The 19,133-nt window shown below is 43.8% G+C and overlaps 1 protein-coding gene across 1 annotated transcript; it reads right to left on the bottom strand.

Annotated features, from left to right (window-relative positions):
* Window positions 1-4,191: 4,191 nt before the first annotated feature.
* PRR36 (proline rich 36) lies at window positions 4,192-16,208 on the bottom strand. The gene is made up of 5 exons (XM_063292511.1): window positions 15,782-16,208; window positions 15,209-15,263; window positions 11,054-11,208; window positions 7,549-10,128; window positions 4,192-5,373 (listed from the first exon to the last, which is right to left on the bottom strand). Exons 1-5 carry the CDS (start codon window positions 16,206-16,208, stop codon window positions 4,961-4,963), a joined length of 3,630 nt encoding a protein of 1,209 aa, XP_063148581.1. The 3' UTR covers window positions 4,192-4,960.
* Between the last annotated feature and the right edge of the window lie 2,925 nt (window positions 16,209-19,133).

Raw genomic sequence — 19,133 nt, 5'->3', positions numbered from 1 at the left:
TTCTCAGTCCTACTTAAGAATACATAAATATACATGATTATCACATACTGTTTACAACTTAAAAAAAAAAAGATACCTGCATGATGACGTTGTTGTTTCATCATGTGCCCAGATCATAATGTAAAAAATCTTGAAAAATGTGAAGAGAGAGTAGGCTTGACCAAAGATTTGTTGCTGAATTGTGAGTTGGGCATGTGCTGATTTATTCACACCTCATTAAATCCACTTTTTCCACACACGAATTTACCTTATGATGTATGCAAATCTTCATCGTAATGCCTTTGAAGGCATAGTAAGCACCAGTAGCAAAATTTTAATTTTTGAGCGTATCTGCTCAAAAGCCTGGGTAGGTTCCTCTACCACATTGGATAAGTCTCAGGTCAACACAATTGCACCCAAGCTATTTTAAGTCTAGTTTGGGTGTAATGCTGAAAGAAGAATTTGGGGAGTGGTGGTAGGATCGTGGCAATCGTAGATATGTGCATTCTGGCTCTCTGTCCTGGTTGAATGTAACTACTCATTAAAGTGAAACCATGATGTCCTCCAAGCTCACATTCCTACACAAAAGAAAAGCGGATAGTGGATCTTCAGGAACATGAGCCTAACAAGCTGTGCACTTGAGCTTAAGATCAATTTCTGAATAAGCTATTCCATGTGCAAGTAACAGTAGGAGCTGGGACTGCCTGACTTTAGGACCATCCTCCACCTTCCGCATTTTCACCCCAAACTAATCCTTAGATTCAGTAGAATTTATTCCCATATGAGTAGATGCAGGTCCATTCTGTAAATTGATTTATCTCTTGGTTATCTGGATGTTCCCTCCTATCAAGTGTGCACCTTTGGTTCCATCTCTCTAAGAAACCCATTTTTAAAAAACACCACTCTTTCTGGCGATTAAAAAAAAGGTGTGCTGGATGTTAATTATGGGTATCTACAGAAATTCAGCTGCTAGGGCAGAAAGTGTATAAATATAGAACTGGCAGAAGTTATCCCAATTAATATAATAGTGTATTTACTTTTTATTTTAGCAAGAATACTTTGTTTGGATATTCAGTAGTTGGGGGATCTATGAGATGTCCCTGCAGTATGCTATGCCTTGTTACAGAAACAGTAAGGTAGCCAACTTGATCAAAGAGTTGCAGTCTTTTTTTCTGTTGGAAAAGTGAAAGCATTGCAACTGTTTTTATTGAGGTGGGGAAGGACAAAAATTGTTAATTCTATCAGAGATGGAAAAAGTGGGCATTTCCCTCTCATATTACTCAGGGGCATCTAATTGTAGTGATACACAGTAGATACTGTACAAAACACTTTACCATATGCTACAATGAGTTGGTGGAATTTTCTCTCCTAAAACGTGTGTCTTTAGAGAGACTAGGCCTCTCCCTCGTTGTTAGCCCCATGATAACTTTAAAGGAATTCCAAACTCAGAAGAATACTTCTCATTACCAGATGTTGGGGGAGGGTGGGAGGATTGCCTTGCAGCATTTGTCTGCAGAAAATAGGATGCTGAAATGGGCATACTTTTGATATGAGCCAGAACTCTATTATGTTCCTTTTCAGGAGTATATTTTTCAGTGTGGACAATAATAGGGTTGATGCCATCTCTTGCAAAGATGATTTACAATAAAACCAAGCAATTCTGTACCTCCAAAGATACAGTCCACTTCAAACATAAGAATAATTCAATTTGTCTATCTGCCTGGTCCTCCAGGCTTTCAACTTACATTGCATACCTGTTAAGCTTCCAGAGGAGATCAGCTTCGGGTGTAGGGTTGTGCTTCCATCCGGCTTGGGAAATTGCCTTCTACCCTTGCGTTTGAACAGTACTTTGGGCAATATGACTCCTTGCTGGAGCAGAATAGCTAAACTTTTTGGTTATATAATTATTAGTGTCTTACACAGGAAGATTCAGTTTTTAAGCAGCTATAGATGGCAGCGATCTTCCTTAATAGAGCCTGACTTGGACTTCATGGACTAAAGATAAATCTAGTCTTCCCAAACTAAGCTTTCTGTGTATCTCACCTCAGAATTAACAGTGCCCAATCTTGGTTTTAGGGGGGCAGTGGGGGGAGGGAAGGAATGGAAAAACATGGTACAACTTCCCTTTTGTAGTATGGAGGGCTTTTCTCTTGAGAATATCAATTTTCTAAAAGGCTATGTAATAAGCATGCACAGTGTATTACATACTTTAGAGAATACATTTTGGGGATAGAGTAGGAAATTAGTAGAACATGCACCTAAATACCACCAGTTGTATGATTCACTGTAGCAAAAATGGTATTGCTTAGCCCATGTGCAGAAGGCTGCAAACTATTCTAGGTCCCCAGGCAAAGGTTTACTACAATACCGTTTAGCTTGGGAAAGTAAAGATCGCATAGCAGAGTCAATACTGTCCATTCCTCCTGCAGTACAAGATGCTCATCCTATATTAGCAGGCTGAGGATGAGATGCTGTATCAAATTTAGCGTATTTAGTATAAACTTTTAAATTTGCCTTTACACTCTTGTTACGGGCTAATCCCAGTGAAAGAATTAGAACTATCTCAGCTACTTCTGCTCTGCAAGTGACAACTGCTATCCTTTTGTTACGATTATACAGCAGCTTAAGTAAAAAAAAAGAGGCTAGAGAGAGAGAGATTACCCCCAAAGATGACTGATTCTAAAAGTCTATGTGACAATGAGTACCTAGGATTGGCAATTCAGATTGTTAACTTCTTCAGGCCTACCTAGAATTTTTATCAATTTAAAGCAAAGTTACAGCCATGGCAAAAGGAGCTTAGCCATTTGGTTTTCTACACAGAACCAGTCCCTGTATATTGTAACAAGATTCTGGTTCAGCAGCAAAATGTTAGTCTGAGGAATGGCATCTCAAGAGTTAGCCAAGCAACTATCTGCCTTGTTTAGGTAGGACCAAGAGGCCCTGAGCCTTAGGAATGTAACCAATTTTGCACTGCATTCTGAATGTTAAAAACCAAACAATTTTCAAAGAGGGACAACAGAATAACCTCAAATTCATTTTTATTTTTTTTTTAAAAATCTACTAATGATTTATCACAAACAATTTGCTACTTTACAAAAAAAGGTGCACACGTCAATACTTTGTTACAGATAATAAGGCTCTGTACCAACATTAACTATTGGAGCTATACTGTACTTCAAGTGATTTGGGAAGGCAGGTATAGGAAGATGGCAGTTACCGAGATGAATGTTTTTAACATGTTTACGTTATGGAAAAAAGCTTCAGTGTTCAGGAGGGACAGAAGGAGTGTTGCAACAGAAGATTGGCTTAATGAGTACTACTTTTAAATATGGCAATTAGAAAAAGCTCTCTCACAATGTTTTTTCTGGTAGTAGGTTAAAAAGGCAGCCTAACTTTTAGATAGTCATCTCTGCTCTAATTTTAGGCAATTTAATATAGACTCTCAAAGGTGCATATTTGGTAACAACAAAAAATAAAATTATGGCAGGGCTGGAGGGAACCAGTCAGCAGTTGCTGTCATATGATGGAACCAGTTTATCTAATCACACTGCTGAGCACCATCCCATAGCTGCAGTGTAGTTTCATCCCACTCTTGCTAGCAAGTGCCAGAGCAAAACTAGCAGGGTTGCATTACCAAACTATGACTCTCTAGATGCCACTGAACAATGTCTAGTGTTAAAACAGTTACACATATGGTTGCTTGGAACTGTAATTCACAACCTACAGTTGTGCCAGAAGTTTCTCATCCTACCACTGCATTGGCCCACAATCAAGTCAGGAAAGCCCCTAAGCATGACACACGTACACCTGTACTCGGCCAGGCACAACCACTGGCACAAAGAAAAAATGGCAGTTATCTACTGCTATGTCAGCATGGAGGCTTGGGCTAGCACAGAAGTACGAACCTGTTGCATCAAAACAAAACTTGGTCCCTGCATTTTCCAAACTTTTCCACTTCAGATAGCAAAAATTGCACCTTTGAAGAGAATTCCCAAGCAGATTCTTTAGAAGACTATTCTTACCTATTCTTGTTCAGGATGCTAAAGTACATCTCCTTTCAAGTTTAAGGCCTCTTCCAGCCACTGTATAGGTTGCATGTATTGCTGAGTAGTGCATAGAAGTAGACAAGAGGTGTACACTGACCACATTCTAAACAGTAGATACACCACTCATTCAAAAGCACCGAGATGACCTCATTTGCAATTTCTCTTCCACACTGGCTACATTCATAAAACCCACTTAAGTTGCTTTTTGAATTAAGCCATGTTCTTGTACTAAACATACTGTGCAAATCTAGGCTGCTTGATAATTTACAAATTCATCTGTTAGGTGTCTACCTAAGTGTATTGTATGGACATAGCCTTTGAGGTGCTACTTCCTAGATAGCTTCTCAAGGTAAAACACCTTTTCCCAAGAGTAAGAAATTTGGTTTTGAAAGTTTGCTATGACAAAAGTCAAATATTAGCAGGCTTGCAACCAATGATGGCTTTCTGTAAGGAGGTGTCAGGGCCACTAGCATCTTCTGTTACTGATAGCCTTCACTAACGAAGAACAACATTGCTGTACTTATCAAAACATGCGGGAGGGGTGTGTTTTTATCATATTTGACAGATAGTGATATCAATAATTGGCACAATCACATGTTAAGACTGAGTAAAGATGGGCCTTACCCTCTGAAAATAAATTTATTCCCTGGAAGTCCCAAACATGAAGGGTTGGTCACTCCACTGAACCAAAAACAATTCAAGGGCCAGCTTGCATGGGAAAAAAGTAATCATGGCTCATAAGTGCTGAACTATAGGAAGGATGCATTAGCATTCATGCCATTAGCTGCTGAAGAGGGAGGGAGAGCAGTATCTCCAGTCAGCTAATAGTTGACCCTTCCTGGAGATTAATAGAAACACTTGGATCAAAAATAGTGGTACACCCCAAAAATGCCTTCCAAAGAGATTAACTCGGGAGTGGGGAGGGGGAGAAATAATCAGTGGAAGGTTTCTACTTCTACCACAGTCCAGTCTCCATGGGGAGATGACATGTCCTCTGGGGAGAAGCTTGTCACTGAAGTGATGCTGGCCCGGGATTCTTCCAAAGGGGAGATCAGTTCTGTCCATCTGCCAATCTCTGCTTCGCTGCTCATTGCCCCCTTCCCACCGAGAGCCCCAGGAGGTGCTTCTGCTGGGAAGAGCAGTGCTCGGCTGATAAGCTGCTGTACGACTGTGGCCTGGATGTTTCCTAGGTGAAGAGCCTGTTCTCGGGAGGTGGTGCGCAAGCAGCGACTCCCATCCTCTTCATCTGGGCCAGGCGTTTCAGCACCACTTTCTACTTCATAGATAGTGGAGAGGATCTCTGATGGACCTGGTTCCCAGGGGAAGGGCAAGCCAGCCCCACTGTCACCTACAAATAGGGCAAGGAGCTCGGGTTGGAAAGGATGGCCCTCAGGATGGGTGGTGGGCACAACAGACAGAAGGGAAGTGACAGACAAGAACAAAAAAGAGGAGCGGAAAGAGGCTAGGTTTTTAAAGGAAAAAAATGAGATTTCTCAGATTTGCAAGAAACATTCCAGTGCGGTTACAGCTCCAATGCTTGGCTTATAAATGCTGTGTTCCCAACTAATTAATTTTAAAATGGGTTCAGAGATTGTATTGGGCCCATCTACAGTACTAGACAATTTTAGCATGCTTGTATACTGCTAGTTGGCTCCACTGGCCACTTCTTCCACACATGAGAACTGCTAGGGCTGACTTTTTGGAAGCCCTGTAGACTGAGGTTTTTAAAAAAATATCAGCAACTCTCTGCTTCCTGAGCAGCTTCCCTCCTAGTAACTGCTCACATCAACGACCTCAAACTTTCTGAGAGTCAGAGAGATGCAAGAGCTCTTAGGAGTGATTTAAATTTCATTTTATCAGAATCTGCTTTAATTCATCCATAGATTGCTTGGTTATAGTTTCAATCAACCAGCAGTAATGGAGCAAGGAGAAGCTGAAGGACATGAGAATTTAAATTGCTTCTTGGATCCTATTACTCTATTAGCAAACCAAGATTATTTATCTAATTATGAATACTAAAGCAGCTACCAAAGCTGAATCATTTTTGAATCCAGGAATCTTTCAGCATACAAACATGCTAAGACAGGAAATTGCAAAGTGAGTTTTCCCCAATGGCCTTCCTGCTATTTCAATACACCTATGGCTTGAAAAGATCTAGAAGCAATCCATCTCCTGCAGAATACTTCTGATCACTTCTTACTTTTCAAGACTGAAATTTCATTAAAGCAAATCTGCCTTGGTTAGTTAGCAAGGAGCTTTTAAGCTAACCAACCCCTTGCTCTTTCTAGGAAACCAGAGTATCCCTAACCAATGGCTGTCTAGCCTTCCTTTCTTGCTGTGGAAAGGTTTTTCCTAATACTCAATAAAAAATCTACAATCCTGTAAGCCTATTAGACCTAGCCCTGATTTCTAGTGTGTAGACAGTAAGACTGTGCTCTCTATGGCTGGGTTCACATGTTATCCTGGCTTCAGTATGGTTTGTTCGGCTTTGGCTTAGTATGTTAATGAACCCACCGAATGCTAGGATCTTTGACCAATCACAGCAATGTGTGGATCTGGCCTGCATGATTCCTGTTCCCTAGAGAGGAGAGGCAGGTTCAGACTGCAGTACAACTTACATCAGATTAGTTGGGAGCCCCATAAAAGCATCTGCCAGGCCAAGCATTTCAGGGGACTCTAACACCATGCTGCTGAATCCCTGCTCTGCCCTCTAATGTCCTCAGAGCCTGTTGGCCCAGGCATGGCCCAATGCACCAAAGGATGCAAAATCCCATGGCATGAAGAGATTGCAAAAGGCACCCTTGCCAAAGGATTATTAAAGAAGGCATCCCCAAGAGCTCATGACTGCTGAACAGGATGAGGACCTTGGGGTATTCTGGTGGATCATTTTTTCCTGATACGTTCTAAACAAATCTGGTTTGCTTCTCCCATATGCCAGCCATGTTATATGTTCTAAACAAATCTGGTTTGCTTCTCCCATATGCCAGCCATGTTTGTCCAGTTCACATATAGCAAACCCCATGATTTCTGTTTGCATTCTAGAAGCTATTTGTTATTTCTGTTCCTATACCCACAACACCCTAGTGGGATCTCAGAAGCCAATCATTACAGCCGTATTTATTTGGCACCCCTCTTTCCAAGATAAAAACTGCAAGTGGTATGGATGGGTGGGGTGGAGAAGACAGATTCCCTGGAAAAACAATACAGGCCAGGTCAGATAGACAAAGTGATGCTTTATTTTACATATCCAAAGGCTAAGAAGTTTTTTCCCACCATCACCACCACCACTAAGAAAAACACTAAAATATACACAACTTTCCCAAAAGAAGTCTGCAGGAGGTTGAAAGAAAAGATCTTAACACACACAAAAACAAGAAAATGCCCATTTGGCTAAAGACACAGATGGAACAGATACACATGGAGGGAGGAAGCCATCTCCATTCCCTATAGGGTACTATTGCACATCGACATACCACAGGTTGGCCCATCTGACAGAGACAGGGCAGGATCCTCTATACATTACCTGCAGCCAGACTATGAGCAGCAGTGAAAGGCTGGGATAATTCTTCTTCATGCCCTCCAGTCTTCAAGGGAGCTGGGGTGAGGTGCAAGTGTTGCTCCCAATCCATGGGAATCTTGCCGCACGTCTCTTTCGGGAGCTGCTCCTTACTGCCCTCTGTGGAATGCTCTTCACTCTCCAGGGAAGAGAGGCCCGGGCTTTTGCCACAGCTATCAGTTGAATGGAGGTGAAAGGCACCAAAAACATCACATGAAGCTGCAGAGTTGGTCGAGGCTGGGGTTTCTGTGCCAGCATCACCAGAAACTGGTTCATCAGACTCCTCTACTGAATGGGGCAAAGGGGGCTTGGTTGGGGGAGGTGATGTCAAGAGGCATACTGTTTTGGGGAAGCCTGATTCCTTCAGAAGATCTGCATCCAGTTCAGCTTCCTCCTCGGAGGATACAGTGGGCTCAGTAGGTGGATCTCCAAGGACTTCATCTGCTGGTAGGGTCTCTGCCTCATCATCTCCCTTCTCCATATGGATGCCCATATCAAGTTCACCAGGGAGGTCCTCCAAAGGACTCAGGAGCTGATGACAAGTCTGTTCCAGTTTCTCATCTGATTTAGACTCAACTCCAGAGCTACTGTCATACTCCCGCAGCTCCTCAGGTGTGCTGGTTTCACTACTGCTCTTACCTGCCAGATCAGGCCCGCTTAATGTGCTGGATTTGGAAGATGAGCCTCCTTTCTCTGGGGAGAGAGCTTTCAGCCCTGTACTACTTAGCAGCAACTCTGGCATTTCAGTCAACTGAGTGGGGGGTTCTTGTAACAACTCCAGGCTCTTCAAGGGCAGGCTCTGAGGTTTGTGCACTGAGAGTTGAGCAGTACCACTATTTGGTGAGATCTCCCCTGAAGGATGAAGCAAGAAGTCTGGAGTTTCACACTGGGTGACCTCTTCTTGCTTCATGTTACTCATACATTCTTCTGGAATTACTGCATCATCCTCAAGATCTCCAATGGTGGGATATTCATCTAAGTTGCTAGACTGATCATCATGGCCTGCAGAAGGCTCTCCAGTCAATTCTGTAGGAATTGAGGTTGCAGCCACAAACACAGGGAGACGGGTTTGGTACTGAGCAACTGTTCCCATAATTAAATGTTCTGCTACTTGCAGAACTTCCATTAACTCTTCATCTTCAGCATGAATAGGTGCACAATGCACACCCTCCATCTGCTGAGAAGTGACTACCTTCTGTGTAAGCTCATGATCTTCAGTTGCAAGATCTAGGGGGCTCTTCAGTCGTCCATTTCCTACCTCCAAAGATACCACTTCCTTCTGCAGTTCTTCTTCTGGGTTCTGACCCAAATTCAATACCCTGTTCACTATTTCCAACTCATTCCTGCAATCGTGGCCAGCTCCTAGAGATTCTGTTACAGTTTTCAAGGTAAGATCAACCTGGCTAGCTGAGAGAGACTGCTCTGCTGAAAGACTGTGCTCTTCCTGTGCCTCTGCTAGGACTAGCTTTATGGTTTGAGTTTCTTCAAGCAACTCAGCCTCTAAAGTCAAGGACTCAGAAGAAGGAGACCTCTCTAGCATAGGAATGGACTCATTTATTGAAATCTGGGAATCCTCAGTGGGAAGGGATGTTGCTGAAGTATGGTGTATGTCAACACAAGACTTCTCAGCATTGTGCAAGAAATGGGGCTGCTCAATAGTCATTAAAGCATCAAAATGAGATGCTTGTTTTCTGAGATGCTCGGAATCCATGCCTCTTCCATGCCATAAGGTTTCTGCTGGAGAAGTTTGGTGAGAGAGCTCCAGCTGAATGGGAGGAGATGTCTCACAAGGGAGTGCTGGCTCCAAATTGTGTGTTTGATCACCACTATCAGAATGCAGCTCTAGGACTTCAAGAGCGGGCAAGTGAGGCATCTCATTAGGAGAGGATATATTCATATCTTGTGGTTCAGAGCAGACCAAAGGTGCTTCAAAGAGTGCTGGAGACAGCCCTTCTAAAGCATTAATGCTTGTCTGTTCAGCTCTGCCCTCTTCTTTTGAGCCTCTTGGTTCCACTTGCTTTATCCCTACTACTGTTATACAACAGTTTGCAGTCTCTTGGGAGAGTAGCTGGTCAACAGTCTCTTCCTCTGTTGTAGATTCCAGCTTTTCTAGAAGCTTTGTATCCTTGATGGAAGTGCTTTCTCCTTCTTTGATGGTTTTCTTGCAATTTCCTTCCTTGGCACTTGTCTTCTGAAGCTTCTTTTTGGGGGTCACCTGCTCACGACTGGAAACAGTGTCTTTCTTCAGAAGCTTCTTGCCTGAATTCTCCCCCAGAGGCAGAAGCTTGGGAGAAGAGGCAAAGGCTTTGGGGGGAGTGGCCAGATGGAGACTCCCACCAGCTGCCTTGGCAGGAGTTTGGGGCTTACTGGGGTCTGAAAACTTCTTTGCTGGAAACCTGCTGTTCATAGGTGTAGTAACATTCCTCTCTCCAAGATTTTGCTCAGTTTGTGATTTGGAGGCTGAGTGTTTGGGATGCTTGAAGACAGGTGGCATCTTCACAGAGGAACTGGAGCTTGAAACCTTGGCCTTTAGAGCTCTGGAAGCATCTGGAATAATAAAAGACACCTTACATATTTGTTTGGACTGGAAAAGCTAACATGTAATCTGTGCAAAATACCTGAAGGTCCTCTAGCATCCAAAGGCCCATTTCTCAGTACAGCTACCCTTCTGCTTTAAGGCTCATATTCCCTGGCAATTGAACATGATCTTCCATGTAATACCCCCAGTGACTGATACAGTTCCAAGCATCATAAAAATAATATAGTAGTGCTTAAGGCTTTAGTGGGCATTTGTCCTTTACTCAATGGGCTTATTGCTGTTGCAACCTTTCCTTCCTTGTATTTGGCAGACCCCAAGCCTGTTTTGGAATAAGCTACAATGTTAAAAGTATCTAATGCTTAGTGCAGACTTCCCTAATCATTCCAGATGTGGAATATTAAATATTCCAGTCACTGTGGCTTTTGCTGGCCAATTGTTATGGGAGTTGGAGTTCAGCACAATCAATTCAGATGTCCCTCCCATAACAATTGGCCAGCAAAAGCCACTATGACTAGAAATTATGGCAGCGAAGTAAAAAACATGGGAAGGCACCAGGTTACAGAAAGCTGATGAAATGGAAATGCAGGTCTAATTCTCTAAGGGGTGGAAGAGTCCTGCCAAGAACTCACTATGTGTGCTTAGTCAAGTTACCCTTTGCAGCCTTGATACTCCACCTGCAATGTAGATAATTCTGACTGATCTTAAAGAGTAATGATCCTTGAATTATAAAAACGCTCTATGCTTTGAAATCCAAAAACACTGTAAAAATGTTGGAAAACATCTACATGAAGATCGGCCTCTAGCCTTATTACTCCCAGTTATATGCATTATCTAACATTCCTGTGAAATATGGCCTTTCCAATTTAGACACTGCAAAGTTCAGCTTTTGGTAAGGCAGATGGGGCGTTTGTGTCATGACAACGGACTACATACCTCTCTGTGCTGCCAGAGTGTTTTTCTGCTGCTGTGTTGGTCTAGCCTGACCAGCAGGTGGAGCTGTTTGCTTAGGTTTGCCCACACTCTTATCATTTGTAGCAATTTTGTTTAAAGAGGATGAAGCTGAATTCTTAGACCCTGGCAACCAAGTCCTGAAACAGAGAGCAAAAGATTATGCACAGGAGAAAACCTTGTCCAAATCCTTTAGAAAACAGAGAGGGCAGATTTGTCCCTGCAATCTATTGCCTCAATACAAATGCACTTGAAGTCTTCATCAGTTCAGAGTCTATGAGCCAAGTTTGTCCTGACTCTACCAGCATCCAACACTTGCAGTAAAGAGAAAAGGGACTATAGTTTAAAAAAAAAACTACAGAGATCTCAGCCATTAGATCAAGAACCAGACAGGATGTTTCCATTTGGGTTAATGGCTTGAAATGTATTCCTTCTAGCTACCTACCTACCTCTTGTACCTGAAGGCATCTTCCAGTATTCAAACTGGGGCAGGGAAAAAAATCACAAAGAGCAATGGTTTCCTCCAAATATTATCTTCAGTATCGCAACAGGAGCCATTTCAGATTCCCTTTTGAGGGTCTAGCCTGCATTCCTTTACTGTTCACTTAGCACCTCCTCCTTCCAATTTTTGCTGAGACTAAGCATGTGAGATTACAGCAATATAATCAGACTGCATATTCAATTATCTTTAATTTGCAACACATCAAATTTCAGACTGTCTGATCTCTGCCTAAACTTTTGCTTCCAACTGCATCTCTGATTTGGTTAGAGACTGGCATGTAAGACTTGACTGAGATACCACTTTCACATTACCACCTCAGTTGTATATGACCAGCACAGCTCCAAACACAATTCAGGAGATGATTTAATCCAGCCTTTCCCAGCCTGATACCCTCTAGATGTGTTAATTATAACTCCTGTTGACCATATTGGCTGGGAATTCTAAGTCGTAGTTAAACATTGCTGGAGGACATCAAGTTGCAAGGCGGCTGGATTAGCTAATCTGATGTGCTTCCCTAAGGAATTTGAACATGACAAAAATCACATATTCCTTCTTTATCAGAATGACTAATGCTCCAGCCACTAGGAGGCTAAATACTGTACCAGTGAGTGAGTGTTTAGCCATTTATTTATTTATTTCATTTGTATCTCACTTTAATCCAATTAAGAACTCACAGTGATGTACAGATATACACATATACAATTAAAACTTTCACAGTAAAGAAAAAAACATAATGGAAAAACAACCAGAAAATAACAATAACTGGTGTCGGTCCCCAAATGTTTTATGAAAAAGCTGTTTTAAGCTGTTTGTAGAAGGCTGTTAGAGAGGGAGCTAATCTAATTCCAACCAGGATGCCATCTCAAAGGGCTGGTGCTGCCACTGAGAAGCAGTGCCTACTGACCCCAGCCCCGCTCACCACCCAAAAGTAGGGAATCACAAGCTACTCCTCCCTGAAAGAGTGTGTAGTTGGGCCATTCTAGCTGAACAATGCACTCCTGAAGGTAATCTGGTGCCAAGCCATAGAAAACTGTATGAGTTAAAATCAGCACTGTAAATTGCACTTGGAAGCTTACTAGTAGTCAATGCAGGGCCCATAGCGCATGCGTAATGTGCACCCAATGCCAGTTATTAGTAAATGCGTGATCTGCTGCACTTTGGACCACTTGAAGCTTTTGTGTAGTTTTAGAGATAGCCCAAAGTAGAGCATGTTGCAGTAGTTGAGATGGGTAGTGATAAGGGCATGAGCCACTGTACTGAGATCCTTTATCCCAGGTAGGGCTGCAACTGGTGCATCAGCCAAAGCTGTGCAAAGGTGCCCTGGCCTTTCCCTCTCCTCTCAGCAAGAGTCCAGGAGGACCCCAAGTCACAAACCTGCTCCTTGAAAGGTAACCCTTCCCTATCACTGAAGCAAACAAAGAGCCCTAATGGACAAACAGCAACTCTGCCTTGCCTGAGTTGCCTGTTTGTCTGATGCACACACTCAGAGTTTTCAGGCATCAGGGAGGACTTCAACAGTATCTCCAGCATGGTCTGAGGTTGTAATGGGTATCATCAACATGATGAAGACATTGAACCCTGAGCTGTTAAATGATCTCCTCTAGGAGCTTCATGCAGATAGTAAGGAATGAAAGAGAGACCCCCGTGGCATTCCTCAAAGGGGCGACCACTGGGCCAGCATCTCCTTCCCCCACCAACCTGGAACCATATGCTGAGGAAGGAGTGGAAGCACTGCAGCACAGTGCCCCCATTCCCTACTCCACGCAAATAATCTAGCAGTCAATGGTACTGAATGCTGCTGAGAGGTCTAAGAGGATCAGGACATACACATTCCCCCATCCGGGACCCCAAAAAGGTAATCCACTAGAGCAACCAATACCACCTCCATCCTATGTCCAGGCTGAATTCTGATTGGAAAGGATCCAGATAATCCATTTCCTCTGGCACAGTAATTCATAGTGGTACCCCCTCCCCAAATAGGGAAGGTTGGACTGGGCAGCAGCGAACACCTCTGGATCCAAAGAAGTCCTCTTATGGAGGGGGCACACCTCAACCTCTTTCAAGGCTGCTGGCAACCCCCCGCCCCATAATGATGTTGACCGCCTCCTAGATCCAAGTAAGCATCTCTTCCCCAGTCACTCAGATGCAGGAAGGGCAAGGATCCAGCCCCCAAGTGGCAGAAGATATCCCCTAGAAGGCATCCTGTCCACTTTATTGTCACAGGCCAAAAGGAGTCCCAGCTAACATGGCAAGACAACATAATCCAAAAGGGTGATTGTCAATTTCATTTGGACTGGGATGTGGCTAATCATGGCTAAGAGATTATAGAAATTTCCTCTATATCTACATTACAACTGCTTTGAGGTAAAACAAGGGCTATCATCTGTCCTTCTATGTGTGTTGAGCCTGAGATTACCTGGGATAACCCTATGATTGCCATGACCTCCTGGGCACAGAGGTTGATGTTCCTCAGCACCAACAGCTGAAAGTAGTCTCCATCATGAGCCTGACACCAGATCCAGGAGTCCAGGGAAGGATCCTGGTGGGCAGCCTAAATCATAGGCATTCACACCCCACTATCTGAGGAGCAGTGACCCCAGTCACACAGAAGATCAACACTACCCTTCTACTCCAGCCACGGCCCCAAAATCCACCAAGGCAGATTTCAGATAGGGTGACATTGCTGCCTTCGCCCAACCACATCTTGGTTATTTACCAGGTGTGCCTGCTTGTCCACCACCAAGTCAGAAATGGAAGTGGACTTGTTACAGACAGGCAATGCCAGACTTGGCATTGACCAACAGCACCTTGAGGCCAGGAACACCAATACTCTAGCCACCTAGGCCCCAGGACAGAAGTGGAGGTCACCACCAAACTGGAGGCCTCCCTTCCACTGTAACAGCTCATTCAGTACTTTTATCCATGGATTGTATGTATGTTCCTCATTAGATGTACAGAAATTGCATCAGTTGTAGTATGGAATAGTATACTATAGTATAGTACACTTGTATATTAGACAGTTAAGCTATTTGTCTTGTTATAGAGGCATTCCTTAGCTTTAGCTCCAATAAGCTGGCAGCCCTCCATTCTACTAGTATGACTCTTCTTTTATTTATTTATTTATTTATTTTCACATTTCTATTACCGCCCATCTCCCCCCCAAAGGGGGACTCTTCTTATACTACAGATCTAAATACACTTGTGTACTGTTTGCGATGTTTTTTTCTTTCTTTTTAATTGAATTGGGGTCATATCAAATTGCTTTGATGTCAGAGAGAGAGTGGTGAAATGGACAGAGTGCCAGACTGGGACCGCAAAGACCCAGGCTCAAATCTAGATACAGACATTACACTCAAGTGTTGTAAGCAAGACGCTCTCTCAATCAAACCTATCCCACTGTTTTAATAGGATGCACGTGCATGCATTCCATATATGCAGCCTGACCAGTCTGAGAAATATATTAATGTACAACAACTGCTCCCACCATAATTTCACAGCAATTCCCTCTGTCAAGGCACTGCTTTATACCTCAAAAACCTGGCATTTCTGAACAAATCAGCACACACATACAGAGAAAGAGCATTTAAAATCCCAACTCCTTGACTGGTACATCTGGAACAGGTACCAAAAGCTGATACCTGGAAGGTTTAGTCTGCTCAACTCTCCTGGGCTTTGTCGAAGGCATCTTTGATGCTGATGGAAGAAAAAAAAAAGCAACAGCTTAACAATTATCTGACAAATTGCAATGAATGCATGCAAGAGTTATCTGTTGAAGGTAGGACAAGGGGAGATTTCTTTTTCAGGATTAAACAGTATGTCATGGCTTTCAGAGAATCATCAGAGACAAATACAGAAGGTGTAGCATCCTGAGAACTCAGCCTTAAGGCTACCATAAGTAACGCTGGAACACTGCTTGCCTGGTTACAAGTTATGAAAGGCCATCCCAATATCTATGGATTTAGGAGAAGAGAGCCTGCCAATCATCCACACAGTTCCTACATTCTTCTCAACGGCCAGTAGTATTAGATGGCTCTCAATGCAGAATTTAGATTTTTTTCTGAATAAAAGAATAAATCAGTAAGGTCAGAACATGTACGTATTTAGTACACTTAAAAAAGCAGGACTAAAACCATCCTCAAAGATGCCGAAAATGCAGGAAGGAACCGAGTCCAGGATTAATTACTCCATGCTGAAAAACAGGCAAAGCATACCTAATGCTATGGGCTGTGTGGTCACCTTTGTGGGTTTTTGGTGCACCTCCTTCTCCAGAGCCACCTTTTCTGAAGTCTTCAGTCCACTTGGCCAGCAGTCTCCTTCTCCCTTTTTCACCGTCACTCTAGCAGATGAGGTGGCCACGCTACTTGTCTTGGGTGCCGGCTGCTTGGGCTGCAGCCCGTCCGACTTCCTGGCTGTTCCGTCACCAAGCGTTCTGGAAGCCCCACAAGGAACTGAAGGAGGACAAGTGGCAGGGACTGCCGGCTGCTTCCTGTTGGGAACCTTGTTTGCTGGCTGAGAGGTCTTGCTGGCCTTCTGCTTGGGAGTGGGGGGACAGGCAGCTGGCACTCTCTTCCTAGCAGTTACCACACCATTGGCCTGCGAAACTGAGGCTCCACTAGCAGCTCTCCCACCGTCATCCATCTTCACCTTCACAGGCCCCTAGGTGTCCCTCTGAATGGCTTGGCAGGTTGCAGTTCTCACTTCGGTTCTGAAAAAGAGGAGCACTGCCAAGGTGACACAAGCCATAGCTATTGCTGGGCCCCTGAGAAGACACAGCAGAGGCTGCAACTCTGAGTAGTCCAGCCCCTGCTTACTGACGGTGGAAGATGCAAACAGGGCTGCAGTTAGCACTGACAAAATACACAAGGAAATCAGAATATGCTATCATCTGTTCACTGACACTCTCCTTACTTTATTGTCACAGGCTTTTACAACAGTATTCATCACTACAGTAACATCCAGGGTATCACAAAACTCACCTTCTAGGGAGGCCACGTCAGGGCAACGATGACTTTCACCTTGTACAGACCAGTTATTAAGCAGTCTGCCAGGAGCTATGTTCCAAAAAATAGATGGATTCAGGAAAAGTTCAGTTGAAAAGACAATTTAAGTAATATTCATACACACACCCCATCAATTCATTTTTTTCTACACCATACTCACACTTCCACTCTCTGCTAAGCAATCCCAGTATTACTGCCCATAAAAGGAAAATCCCCAAAGAAATCTTTAAACTCAGTTCCTTACTGCACAGATGTCACTAGTTGAAGCCACACATAATGAGAAGCCATGAAGTTTTTGAGCTGATTTTTTTTTTTTTGCGGTACTACATGGCAGGTAAAGGTAAAGGTTTCCCTTGACATTAAGTCCAGTCGTGTCCGACTCTAGGGGGCGGTGCTCATCTCCGTTTCAAAGCCGAAGAGCCGGCGTTTGTCCGTAGACAGTTCCGTGGTCATGTAGTCGGCATGACTACATGGAACACTGTTACCTGCCCGCTGAAGCGGTACCTATTAATCTACTCACATTGGCATGTTTTCTAACTGCTAGGTTGGCAGGAGCTGGGACTAGCAACGCGAGCTCACCCCGTCACGCGGATTCGAACCACCGACCTTCCGATCGGCAAGCTCAGCAGCTCAGCAGTTTAACCCGCAGCGCCACCACGTCCCTTATGGTACATGGTACAACTTGTTTAATCATATTTTCCATAAATCATGAATGCAACGTGCAAATCTAGCCAGTGAACAATGCATTACTGAAGCAGAACGGACTACGAAAAAGAATATCTTAAATTGGCTTGATATTGTCTTTCCAGCCACTAGAACATTTTAAGGCTGCTTTTCCCATCTGATGTCCCACGGGGCAATGCTTCTTGCCGTGGCAAAAGAAAAGCCAGAACCTAGACTAGTGTTTCTCAACCTTGGCAACTTTAAGCTGTGTGGACTTCAACTCCCACAATCGCCAACCAGCATGTGCTGGCTGGGGAATTCTGGGAGTTGAAGTCCACACAGCTTAAAGTTGCCAAGGTTGAGAAACACTGACCCAGACTATCTACCCACCGATTTTTCCAATCTGATTACACACCGATCAATATGCATCAGTGCTTTTTGTGGTAACAAGAAGAAAGAAGAAAAGCTCCTATTTCCCATTCACAATCTCCTTTGTGCCCTCCATCACCAACACTGGAGAATCTGGAAGGGCCAAAGCTGCTGATTCAGAAAGCCAATTGCTCCGGCCCCCCTCCACTCATGTTTGTACACAGGACATCTGGGTGGATGGGCAGCCATACCCTTTTCTTTTCCTTCTTGCTGTTGCACCCTCTCCTTGTTTAGCGACCTCAATCTGTTCCTTAAATTGGAAGCAAAATGGTTGCTAAGTGAACACATGACTGAGAGACAGAGAGAGAGGGTGCGAAGATCACTGGTTGCTGCCAATTCATTCAGGTAAAGTTCTCGTGCAGCTATACCAGTGTTACTTCCACTTTGGTGCGCATTGCTTCAGGTGCAGGAATTTGGTGTGAATGGCCACTAAATGAGGTAGCTGCTCAATGAGGAGTTCAGGCTGCAGCAAAGGAAAGGAGAGTGCTGGGTATCTTGCTTTTTGGTGCTACACTGGGAGGCTGCCCACTGTCCACTTAGCAATTCTGGAGGGCATCCCTCAGGCTGTTATGTTGTGCACCCTTGCGCTACAAATCAGTTAGGACAATGCTACATTAGCTGAACAGGTGGCAACTTTCGGTGGGGACATGTTCCCTAGATTACAGCTGATCCTACTTATGCTCCGTAGCATCTCTGATAATACATGAATTGTGTATCTGTGAAACAAGGCAGGAACATCACTGATTACAGCAATAATGAGAGCCAGCAGCCATTAGATTCAGGCTACCTTGAATGCAGGAAGGAGTCCAAAGGCCACAGCAAAGCAGCTTGCCACCAACAGCACACGCACGTACACTGCTTGGACCAACTACTATTCATACACCAACAGAAGCATCCCTGCAAACTGACAATAATACATCGCATTTATATCCCATCTTTCCATTCCATACAAAGCACTCCAGGTGGGAGTTTAGCAGAACAAGTTTCTCTACTAGCCTTTGATCCACTTCTTTTGCCACCTGGCCTCTTGAAGGAAGGCAGGTTAGAAGTTACTTAGTAAATAAATAAATACCTCAGTTTTGAGTAAATACAGCACCATGGCTCCTCTTAAAGGCTCCAAGCCCTTCCGCAGAACCACAATGAATTTGAGGGCAGAGTACACAGTCTCGCCATCTCATCTGAAAGTGGCATTAGATGGAAAATGGTCTGCCTTGAAATTTGAAGTAGTTCACATCATCACATTGTTTGATATTGGATGCAAGACGAATTTGCTCTTTCACCAAACCCTGTTTCCGACTTCCCCCAAGAGTGAACTTTGGGTTTGGTTCCAAAAGCAGTGAAAAGCAGCTGGGAAAGCCTAAGGTATGCAGTGACAAGCAATAGAGGTTCCCTGCCCCACTCCTATTCTTACCAAGACATCAGGCAAGCAGTTACAGGTAGTCCTCACTTAACAACTATTCATTTAGTGATG

The sequence above is a fragment of the Candoia aspera genome, chromosome 2, assembly GCF_035149785.1.
Source record: "Candoia aspera isolate rCanAsp1 chromosome 2, rCanAsp1.hap2, whole genome shotgun sequence".
NCBI classification, from domain to species: Eukaryota; Metazoa; Chordata; class Lepidosauria; order Squamata; family Boidae; genus Candoia; species Candoia aspera.
Note: the sequence above shows the minus strand (reverse complement) of the source record. Positions and strands in the feature narration are given on the sequence as shown.

What these genes read in the sequence shown, in the direction of transcription:
- PRR36 (XM_063292511.1), bottom strand. Translation starts at nt 16,208, where the DNA reads ATGGATGACGGTGGGAGAGCTGCTAGTGGAGCCTCAGTTTCGCAGGCC. An exon ending in CACTCTGGCAGCACAGAGAG is followed by an intron (nt 10,129 to 11,053) that starts GTATGTAGTCCG and finishes TTATTATTCCAG; the next exon opens with ATGCTTCCAGAGCTCTAAAG. An exon ending in TGCTCATAGTCTGGCTGCAG is followed by an intron (nt 5,374 to 7,548) that starts GTAATGTATAGA and finishes CCCTATTTGTAG; the next exon opens with GTGACAGTGGGGCTGGCTTG.